The sequence below is a fragment of the Micropterus dolomieu genome, linkage group LG11 (assembly GCF_021292245.1).
Source record: "Micropterus dolomieu isolate WLL.071019.BEF.003 ecotype Adirondacks linkage group LG11, ASM2129224v1, whole genome shotgun sequence".
NCBI lineage: Eukaryota > Metazoa > Chordata > Actinopteri > Centrarchiformes > Centrarchidae > Micropterus > Micropterus dolomieu.
The window spans coordinates 3,454,083-3,466,089 of NC_060160.1; the positions used below are offsets into that span (position 1 = coordinate 3,454,083).

At 39.5% G+C, this 12,007-nt stretch overlaps 1 protein-coding gene across 1 annotated transcript in view; it reads right to left on the reverse strand.

The window, feature by feature from the left end:
• Positions 1-8,245: 8,245 nt before the first annotated feature.
• Positions 8,246-12,007, reverse strand: part of sptbn5 (spectrin, beta, non-erythrocytic 5) — a 68,432-nt gene continuing 64,670 nt past the window's right edge. The window contains exons 81-82 of the mRNA XM_046063269.1: positions 9,806-10,002; positions 8,246-8,592 (exon numbers count right to left, since the gene is read on the reverse strand). Of these exons, the coding sequence (XP_045919225.1) occupies positions 8,435-8,592; positions 9,806-10,002 (355 nt within the window). The 3' untranslated portion in view covers positions 8,246-8,434. The remainder of the gene's footprint in view (positions 8,593-9,805; positions 10,003-12,007) is intronic.

Here is a 12,007-nt window from a genome sequence, read left to right on the forward strand (position 1 = left end):
AGCAAAGATAAATTATATTTTAATCTGTTTTTATGGATTTTATTGGAACATCTGTTTTAATTTCTCTTTCAAAGACTCTTCATTCATCCTGTCTGTTTTACACCAACTGGTTATAATTGAGCTGTGATCTTTTCAGATCTGATTCTTACGCAGAATTTAAAGGGCTCAAAGTTAAAAGTTTTGGTTCCGTGACGTAAATGTCTGATCCAGATGTGAAACAGGTTTTCACTTCTACAGAACATCTGCTGCTTTTCTTCACTTAATAAGAAACACAGAAATATGTTTTATTTGGGAGAAACGTGTATGTTGTGTGTAATCAATATTGAAAGAAAGACAGTAAAGAGTGAAGAACGTCAGACCTGACAAAGCATTTGGGCTTCCTCAAGAGTTTAAGGTGTTTTAGGGGGTTCTATGAGTTCTCAACCAGTTTCAGGGGTTCTTTAGGGGGTGTTTCCATGTCCTTAGGAGGTTTATAGTCAGATCCAGGGCTTAAGTATCCCAGTGGCCTTTACAGGGTTCCTTGTGGTTAAACCAAATCGAACATTATTAATGAGTTCCTGTGGATCCTAAACAGGTTCCAGCAGCCCTTAAGGGGTACCTTAGGTGGCTCTGACTCTTAATAGGGTTTATGGTCAGATCCAAGTGTTTTAAAAGGAGGAGGAGGTTATTAAGCCGGTTCCTGTGGTTCCTCTAATGGTTTCAGCAGCCCTTTTTGGGTTCTTAAGGAAGTTCCACTTCCACTTCTAGCTGCTCTTAAAGTGTTCCTTGAGTTCTTGAGGAGCTTCCACTGGTTGCAAACAAGGGTTGTAAAGGGGGTCAAGACCTCTTGAGGATGTTCCAAGGTTTTTTTAAAGAGAAAAAATATTCTTAAAGGGGTTCCAGTAGGCCTCAAATAGTTTTGGGAGGTTCTCAATGATGATCCAAGGGTTTTAAGATTGTTCTGTGGTTTCTTTAAGGGTTCCAGCCGCTCTGAAGGCATTCCTCGGGTCCTTAAGTCCGTCCCTTTGGTTTTTAATAGTCTTCATAAACGGGTTCTTCTAACATTTCTTAAGGGGGCTAAGTGGGTTCTTAAAGAGTCCCAGAGGGGTTTACTGGTTATTCCCAGTCCTGGGTTCTTCTGGGATTTGGGGGTGAACAAAGTTCCAGGGCTTTCTAAGAGGGTATATTGGGTTATGAAGGAGTTCCTGGGGTTCTTACGGGGGTTCTAGCAGGGTTCCCTGGGTTTGTAAGGGGGTTGCACAGGGTATTGTTCATAATACGTTCCTTATGTTCCTTGATGAGTTCTGGGTGATGTTCAGGGGTTCCTATGGGGTTTCTTTGGAGTTTCTTGAACCCCCTCCATGTTCTCATGAAGGGTGTTTTTTTTGTTCTTAAGGGTGATTTAAAGGGGTTTATCAGGAAACAACCTGGGGAAGGAGAACCCAAATAGACCCCCGTGTTCCCTTAAACCTGCACAGGGATGAAAGGATTGTTGGAGGCCGGAGTGTGTTAATCTGCAGAACCTTATTTCCTTTGAGTCTGAATGTTTGAACACACGCCGGCTGCATGTAAACAGCTTCAGCATTATTATTATTGGCTTTGAGGCTCGGAGGGAAAGTTGTGAGCAAATAAATCAGAGGGATCAACAGCAGAGAGAGAAGATGAAGAGGGAGGCTGAGAGGAGGACAGAGGGCGCCTCCCAGCGGTGGAAACAGGAACCACACCAACACAAAGATCAGCCTCCCTGCGATCATTCACACCTTAATCGATTTATTTTAACGTTTTATCTTTGCTAGACCGGTGATTTCATTTGATTTGATTTAGAGGGATACAAACATCAAAATTAGACATCACAGACTCACAGTAGAAACTCCCCCCCTCCCTCCTTATAATCGAGGGAAAAGATTATTTCACCTTTTGACAGGTGACTCTGCAGCTACATAACCGATTTGCATGTCGTCATTTATTCCACCCTTTTCTATCAAGAACGTAGCCTATTTAAATATATAAATGTATGTTAGAAGATAATGATATCCTGCCTGGAGGCGTGAATCAGACACAAACTTGTCAAACTGTCAGTAGAGGAGCGCTAAAGGAGCGAAATAAAAGCGTAAATAAAAGCTGTCAATTTTAAAGTTATCTTCTGTTTAATTAAAAACCTGATAATATTCCTCCTCCGGTATGTGTGTAAGCTGCTTATTGTGTCCTTTTATTATACTGTACAGAGTTACTAATAAACAGATTAAATCCCTGTGTCTCCTGTGTAATAATATTAACCACTATTTCACTACAATAATCACTGTAGCCTATTTCTGCCAAAATGTTTCGTTGTCGTGAATGCAAATGGTAAATTAAAGTAGGTCGTCAGACTAAAATTATGCTTAATTAACATTGTAAACGATCTCATAAAAATGTAAAGGAGGAAATAGTAACACTTCTTGACTTAATTTTCAGCGTGTAGGCTTAAAGTGTCGTTTTGGCTTCGAGATATCAATTTATCCTGCAGATTTAATTCAACTGGACCAAACACCTGTGAAATGTTCATAGTAAAAAACTCACATAGTAAAAAACTCACATTATATTAATGGTTCTGTAAAAATGAGTGTAAAAGCCTTGTAGTGTTTCAAAGAATTAAAGATAATTCCGATGAAAAAACTTTACATTTAAGTTATTTGGTTGCCTAAAAACATCCACATTTAAATCAACTGACACTAAATAACATCAAAACCAGCTTTTAAAAACACATAATGTGCAATTCCGCTAAATATTTCATCGTCAGGTTGTTAAAATCCTCAAATTCACAGAACAAGTACATTTGTGTCCTGAATGCGGCAATAAACGGATCTTTTATTTTGAAAGGTTTAATTTATAAAAAGCATTTGTTTTAAAGAATTTAAGGAGAAAGAAACACACAACAGCATGAGTCTTTTTATTTCTTGCCACCGAAAGAAAAAGTCCCTTTCCTCCCTCTGCAAAAGCTGAACACGTTGGAAAAAGACTAAATAAATAAATAAGAGAGGAGAAAGCAGCTGAAGCTTCAGTCTGCAGAAAATATTCTGACTCAACAGAAAACGAATCTGTTTTGAAAGTAAAAATTAGTTTATAATTTCCTTTTCTTCTTAAAAAGAATCCTCATCTGCCCATTGCTGTGTTGATAAATCAAACTGGTTATTAAACTGGTTTAACTGGGTTTGATCTGAAGCACAAATCAGACAGGTTTGTGTCTGACCTCCTGCTGCTTTCTCTTTTCTGTCGCCGTGAGCTGAATGTTGAAGCAGGAATCAGACGGAGGCCCGGAGGGACAAAAATATGTCCACTACTGCAAAAGAATACAAAAAAAATAACGTAGATACTGACGTTGATGGTTATTTATATACTGGAGTTAAACTAAAACAATACAAAACAATTAAACCTTTAATTTCCCCTTAACTTTACAATAAAGAACATGAAGGCAACAAAACACAGTCAGATGTTATTTAAGTGAAGATATAACACTTTAATTTATTAATAATCAGAACAGACTTCTTGGCTCTAACTCACGTTATTTTCATAAAGCTTTAAAGCTGTAAAGAGTTATGTTTCCTGGTATTGTTATTTCTTACAGTTTCTTTATATGTTGAGGTATAAATTGTATTTTGTTTTATTTAATCTAAACACTTTACAGTCCTCTATGTGTATTCTTATTTATTTGAGGTAATTTTTAAATTAAAATTAGCCTATGCTTTGTAGTGAAAATAAAATAGGCAAACTTATTAGTGACAAGACTCAGTTGGCTCACTTCAGATACATTTGCTCAACTTCAGCATGTTTTTGTTTGAATCTTCGCATTGAAATCTTTATTATATAGCCTACTGATTTCAGTTCTGTTGTGATTAGTTTGTCCTGTAAATATTCAGCGGTGAAAGTTCCTGACTTCGTTTTTAAACGAGCACCCAAGGTTTACGGTGAAGTTGTGAAATTGATTTGAGTCTTTAAACTTTATCTGTGAATGTCTAAATCGAATGAAAACATGCCTTCATGAAGCAGAAATGGCCCCAGGTTATGAAATAAAAAGCTGGAAAATGTGAGCGGAGATGCAGTCAGAGAGAGAGAGAGAGAGAGAAGTCCCTGCTGTCCTGCAGCAGAAAAACAAGCAGGAAAATCATTAGCTGTGTTGGCGCCGCAGGGTTAATGGTTCAATCAATGTCAAGCGCTGAAAATAAACTTTTGAACCGGACAATCTGCCGGCTGGAGCCCGCAGACTCAAACTGAGAGCCCCGAGAGGCGGAGAGGAGGCTCATTACTGCACCGACAGCGACACCGTGAGGCAGAGAGGAGGAACTCACACCTGTCTCATATAAACAGGACTGAAATGAGGATGCAACAGTATTCAGATCCTGAAGTTCAATAAAATACCACACTGTTATAAGTAAAAGTCCTCCGTTGAAAATAGTACTTCATAAAAGTTTAATCAGGAAAATGTCCCCTGTACCTGTTGTATTATTATATATTCTTTCATTAGATTATTATTACTCATGCATTATTGTAAAAATATCTGACTGCAACTAAAGATTATTTTTATTATGGATTTAATTTGCTTTTTATTTTCTCCATTAATTGATTGCCCAAAGTGACACCTTCACAATGCTTGTTGTGTCCAACCAATCGCCCAAACCTCAACCTTATTATAAAAAACATTACAATTAATCAAATCATTCAACGGAAAAAACAGCAAATCTTCCCATGTGAGAAGCTGGAACCAATGAATATTTTTACATTAAAATGACTTCAACCATCAAAAGAGTCACTTGATTAATTGTACAAACTGTTGGGGATGTTTAATTTATAACAAAACATCATATTTTTTATGTTTGGTGTGTAACAATATTAATTTGCAAAGTAACTAGTAACTGAAGTTGTCAGATAAATGTAGTGAAGTAAAAAGCACAATATTTCCCTCTGAGATGTAGCGAAGTAGAAGAAGAAAGTGGCATGAAAAGGAAACACTCAAGTACTCAACTCCAAGTACTTCAAAAAATACACATCCCTTTAAAATGCAAAAAAACTGTATAATAAACAAACTCTCGTCAAGTGCTTCTCAAGCTGCTCAGGGTCAGGACCCCCTTTTAAAGGTCGCATGCAGTTCTGGAAGAAGTACCCAGATCTTTTACTTAAGTAAAAGTGTCAACACAGCAATGTAAAACTACTCCATTACAAATAAATGTTAAAACCTACAAAAGTATTATTAGCAAAATGTGCTCTTGGAGTGAACTTCAAAGTGGACTTTGGAGTTGCTGACAACTCATCGACATCCGGGGGCCCCAGAAAACCTTCCCTTTTTTGCAGAAAGGTTCACATTCAGTAGTTTTTTACAAGGGTTTGCAGTACCCAGCAGTTATGGAAAGTCCCGATGGACAAACGTTTCAGTCAGTCACCACCTGTACTAAACTGACACAGAACTGAGGAAGGTTTTAGGTTTTAGGCTGCAACACTTCCATTTTGATCTCTAGCAGTTAACTTGGTAACATAAAGTAGGCTGGAAAAGGTGAGAGCATCTGTCAGCAGCTTCTGCAGTGAGGCCTGAAGCCGCCTCAGTGTCCCTTTCGCTTGACCTTTGACTTCAGCATCACTGACGAGAAGATGCAAACTCTGCACAGTTACATACTGGATCAATGAATCAATAAATCAATTTAGTGTGTGCCACAAAACATGCACAGATCTCCACTAAGGGGAAGAAAAAGGATCAGGAAGTCGACGATAAAATGGTGGAAATATTTAATTAAAACATTCAGTGCGGTTCAAACAAATTAATGAGTTTGGTTCATCTATGAAACTCAGTAGTTTAAACATTTTTTCATATAATATTATCACTCCCATAAATCTTACAGTAATCAATGAAATGAATGTGATTATCAGGTAATACATACATACATCTTTGTCTGATCTGAGAAACACCAAGAGAAAACCGAAGTGACGTCAGATGTTTATGATGTTTATGACTCATAAACTGGAGTCATATCATCTGAATGACTCAAACACTTAAATTGATTTTAATTTCGCAAACCGAGTAAGTGTCTGAACTCCTGATTTCTCTCAAAAGTCTTAATCTGACTCATTATCTTATTGATCTGATTGAATGGAGGAGAGGATGAGTCTGAAGATGTTTGGATTTGGTGCTCATTAATAAATAAATGGGAGTTCATTTCCAAAAACACTGAACCAAAGTTCATCTTTCAAAGTCACTAAAACACGGAGCATCATCTGCGTTTAATGTTTCATCTTCACGCCGTGCGATGTCTCCAGAAACCTTTTCTGCTCTTAAATGGGACAAATTTGTTTGAATTGACTTAGCCGTCAATCATTTTCTTTGAGCAAGTGTCACTTTTCAAAAGGTGGAGATCATATTTTGGAGCAAAACTCTTCAGATGAAGTCACTTGAAACTGTTTTAGATGAGACACAAGCAGATTCTCACTCGAGGTGATGTTAAGAGAATATTAAGCGTCGGAGTTAACGTCTGTCTGTTGCTTTAACAATGACCTGGGGCCGCTTCCATGACGACAGACTGTCTCTGGTTTAGATCAAACTGACAGATTAGGACAGACGTCGAAATTAATTTGTTACACAAAGCCTTCTAGTTCTTGACTCAAGTGCATAAGTGTCACGTATTATTACACACCGGTGGAAACGAGGGAGAGGAGTTTGTTGTGTATGTAGAGGAACTGCTAGCACAACTTTATTTCCTCCAACACAACAAACTCCTCTCCCTCGTTTCCACCGGCGTCTTGCTGCGGCAACTCGCCTCTCGTGAGATTTCAGAGCGAGAACTGTCCTGGAGCGTTTTCAGTTAAAAACAAAGGGTGTCAACGGGAGTCATTGTAGTGATCCTTTCCATGATGACACCTGGTTTAACAGTCTGAGCCTGTCGGGGGCAAAAAGAAGCACTTTTTGTGGACGTAACTTTGACGGGCACAATTGCTCCAAAGGAATAAGTTGCAGCCAGTTCGCAGCTGCCGACTGAAGCGGCCCGTTGAGCAGGTTTCCCTCTCTAACTCCAAGAAGCTCTTAAGAAACTCATCTTTACCCCTAACATGCACTTCCTGTGCTCTTCTTCTTCTATCCCCTTACAATTATCCTGTATTGATTGCACTTTTTTGTTAACCCCATCAATGCCATTTGTGCTATTAACTCTTACTAGTATTTATTGCTGCTCTTTCTAGTATTTATTTTCAGTTGTAGATCTCGTGCTGTATTGATGCTTAGTAGATGCTTGTATGTTGTTCCTCACATCTTGGATAAAAATGTCTGCCAAATGAGGAAATGTAAATGTAAATCTGCTGCACGAATTCCAAAACTTTCTGTACCTACTAGTCATTTCTACACAGACATGTTGAAATAGGGTTCAGGTTTAAAAATACTGAAATTATCCTTTAACATCAAGTCTTTAAGCCGCTCACACTATAGGATCATTTGGGCAGATAACCTGTTCAGACCAGCCTCAAGTTGGTTAACACCCCTACAATTGTCAGGAGGAGCGAATCTGACCCATAATCTGCCCCGTTATCCTTTAGTGTGGGGCCAACATAAGAGCAAAGTTAAGACGCGGCCCCAGGCATTCACCTGCTGTCAGCTCCAGGACTTCAGTTCTCAATAAAAATCCCTTCATATGAAACGCGAGAGCATCGTCTCTGAGCCGAGGCCGTTTACAGTGAAAGACTGAATGTAAAGTTCCTACTTAACTCCAAATTTTTAGCCTGATATTCAGACTGAACCGCTATTTTGTTTCACTATATCATTCAGTCTGACTATGGTGTTCATGTTGGCTGATTTCCCATCTACATCATTTTCAGTGGACACAAGAGGAGGCAGCGGCCATTATAGGAGGAGTTACCTTTTTTAAAATTTAAACATACAGTCACTTTGTTATGTTTTCTATTGATCTAGGTCCCATTTCATAGTGTTCATTAGAACAGGAGTATTTATGCCCTCTAGACCCCCCTAAATCTATGACGTGGCCTGAGTGGTAGTAGCAGAAATACTAATAATACCATAAACCTGCTACCAGAGAGCGGTTTTCCGGTGTTGAAGATCAGTCAGGATGTTACATGGATCTTTAACATCTCATCCATTCAAACAGCATTCAAACTCTATAGCTACAAGAGTTAGAAATTGATAAGTGCATTCTTCCTAAACAAACAACTAAAAAGCGTTTGAGTAAGAATAAAAATTAACTTAAGATTAATATACACACTTTTAAGGCCATTTGTGAACATGTGAAAGAAAAAGCACTTTTACTTCAGATCAGACGCCTCCTCTAGCGTCATGTCTGGAAATTGTACCATTTATTGACTTTACTTTATTATTCCAACATTAATATCCAAAACTTCAGTGGCTGTGTCACCTGCACAATTTGTCTTCCCAGGATGAAGGAAACCGGCTGGTGATGAGGAAGGACAGCTGCAGAGAATCAATAAAGCTCTACTTCTTAGTGAAAAGCTTCCTGAAGACGCTCCTCCTTGACTTGTCTTTGCTGTCGTCTGTTAGGTGAGGGTTCACACTGGGGGGGCCCTGGGTGTCCGGGTTCGGACGAGGAGGAGGAGGCACTAAAGGGGGCTGGTTTTGATGGCTCTGTGTACCTGCAGTGCAATAAATTACAATCAGACCTCTTAAAGAACAGAAACTCTCTGAACCAAATTGTTTAACTAGTAGGCTGATTGGTGAGTCACAGCTTAACCCAGCGTCCCAGTCCAACAGACAGTTACGGCGGATAACTGGCTCAATTTTAAATGATGACTTTCACCTTTTGCAGAGTGAATATCAGCTTCTTCCTTCTAGACACAGGTTTATAGTCCCAAAGTGCAGAATAAAGCGGTATAAAAATAGCTTTGTTCCAGCAACTATGACTCAGAAGAACAATTTGCACAGATGATACAGAAGCAACATTTATTCTTTTTAATATTTTAGTGATGAATGGAACCTTGAGTACTTTTAAAATGTAAGTGTCTATTGTCTAGTCCCTCCAGAAATTCGCAACTATTAACACAAATTCAACAAATCCCCGGGAATTCAGCGCGACTTGCAATTTTGACCGATTGCTGAAACTTTTCTGCAAAGTTGACCTATCATCACAGGTTCCCGCATAACATTGTCAGACGTCAGCCAGCTCCCTTCCTTGATTACAAGTCAGAGCAAACAGGTGTGATACCACTGTAGTCACATTTGACTACAAAAAACAGTATCCATGTCTTTTTTACCTAAGCAGGGGTAAACTGTTTAGTAAAACGTGCAGTGTTGTAGTCGAACATGAAAGGAAATTGTCTAGTGACAAACATTTTGCCGCCGCAAAAACAGATGCAGAGAATGGCAGAAACGCATGGAGGACGTCAGACAAGACAAATCACTGTGATACAGGCTGCTGCATCCCGGTCAACGGCAAGCGCTGAAAGAATCAAGGTAAAGTGGTTTAAATGCGTATGATTAGGGGTAGGATTATCCTGGAGAAATCCTGAAGGGACTGTTTAATGATTCAACTATAATTCTAAAGTTTAAAAAAATCCCATCTAACTTTGCAGTTTTCACTTATTTCCACAATTTCATTTTCATTGCAAAAAAACACCCCAAAACACCGCACATTTATCAAAAGCTCTTAGAAAATCTGCCACAAAATCAGGCATATTAGACGCAACAATCAAAAAAAAGGCCTGTGAAATCCTGGAGGGACTGATTGTCTGTGTTGTTTCTAAAATGTGAGGATGACTTGTCAACTGCAAATAAAGTAACTTGAACCTGAGACCAAACATCCACACAGACGAATTCACATGCTCCCTGCATTCCTCTGTGTCGTCTCACCTGTGCTCCTGACCTCTCCTTCTCTAGGGTAGCGGTGTTTGTTGTAGTATGTGTGGGGGGGTTTGGGAGGAGGTTGCCCCTCGGTGGATGACTGTCTATCCAGGCTCTCAGGTCTGCCGTCAAACGGCTTGGTCGAGGTTGAATCATCCGGAGCCTCCGCCAACTTTTCCAAACTCAGGTTGACTGATGATGCTCTCCTGAACAGCAACAAGCTAATGTTAGTGCACTCGTTGTGTACAAAGTGCTTTTTGAGGTGATTTCTCAGCCCCCAAACCACAGACTTTCGTTGTTAGTGGGCTAACATTTTTTAACTACAGCTAACATTGTGTAAGTGACATGTTAGCTCATTGTGTAACAAGCAACCAAAGGGAATATTTAAGGAACAGTCCAACGTTTTGAGAAATCTCATTGTAAGTTTTCTGTATAGACAGAGAGAAGATGGATATCAGTTTCATCTAGACCAGACCAGAAGCAAGGTGAAACTGCTTAACCTAGCTTGGTCAAAAGTGAAACAAGTTTTTAAAAAAAACAAACAAATCGACAAAAAAGCTGCGAATTTAGTCATTTTTATCAGAGAACTATCACAAAATGAATGAATGAAATGAATGTTATTTATGTCATCATCAATGGTGGGGTGAAGTTTTGCACCTATTAGCTAGCAGGCAAAAACTTGTTTTAATGCACCTATTCTCAAACAGGGCTAAACAATAAAAAAAAAAATTAATTACATAAATATTTTAGGGAATTTTCTGGGATCCGTACATAACAAAGATGTTTTCTTAAGTCTATAGAATATGATGTGTAGGCCAGGACATCTCTGCAGCACGACAATACTTAATTTAAAATGGCATTTTGACAGATATTTCACCTTTAACAAATACTAAACTTCCTGTGATTTGAACTGCAATAGGCCAAATTGAGATTTTGATTAATTGTTGAGCCCTATTCTTCAACCTCCAAACAAGAGTTGAGCAAAGACTTGTTAGCTAAAAAACTAATGTTATCTTGCCTGCTAGCTAACCAGAAACTGGGGTAGATATTGAAATAGCAGTTGTTGGTCAAACTATAGCCCACTGCTGCTAAAGCCAAAGTGTCTCCTTTTCAAACTATTATTTCTGCACCTTTTAAATAAACATACAGACTGTCTTAGTAAGGTGTTGGGCCACCACGTGACGCCAAAACAGCTTCAACTCTACTGGAGGGATGAAGAGTATTCTTCAAAAGATATTTCCTGATTTGGAAACATATACATGTGCAACTGGGTTGAGATCTGGTGACTGCTTAGGCCGTAGCCCTGTGGATGGGGGGCACTGTCATCCTGGAAGAGACCACTCCCATCACGATGGACATGTTTCATCATAGGGTAAAGGTGATCACTCAGACCAGCGTTGTATAATTTTGCAGTGACCCTTCCCACTAAGTGGACCCAATCACAGCCTGAAAAATGCCCCCCACAGCCTAACAGAGCGACAAAGCCCCTCCCTCTAAGGGTCCAGCATTCAGGCCTGTACCGTCCTCTTGGCGTTCACCACACATGCACTTGCCCTCTCCTCCAGTATATGGTGAAGGACGCCTCATCTGACCACATACCTTTCATCACATTTCTGTAGATCAGTGTCTCTGAACTCTCAAATGTGCGTTCATCTTTGTGATGAGGGGTTTACGCACTGCAGCCTCATTGTAACATCCCTCTTGTCTGACAGTGGACGGTCCGTTCCTGCTGACGGTGTGATCACATCCTGCACTGATGTCACCTGAGGAAGAGTTGCTCTTCTGTTTTTCCTAACATATCGCACTAATGCACGAGCATCATGGCCGACCAAAGTTACTCATGTCTTTCCCAGAGATCTAAATGCAGATGTCACTTTAGTCACTAGACAGCTGAGCCGTCTTTGTGATGAAGCTCCTGCCAACAATGAACCCTCTTCCAAAGACACTTTGATCTTTTCCTGTCGCCATCTTGATACAGACTCACCTGGGCCAGCTCAGCATTTTTATACATGCCACAGAGCGTGACTGGATATTAATTGTCATATTGCACCACGCAGTGCACCTGTGTGGAAGCATCTACATTTGATGTGTTTCTCCACTCATTTATTCAGGTTTTTTTCCCTTTAATTTGTCTCCGTCTGTGTCTCTCCTGCAGAAATCCTTTCATCAATGTATTTTGTGACTGCATTAGTCATGTCCCCTCTGCAGTGC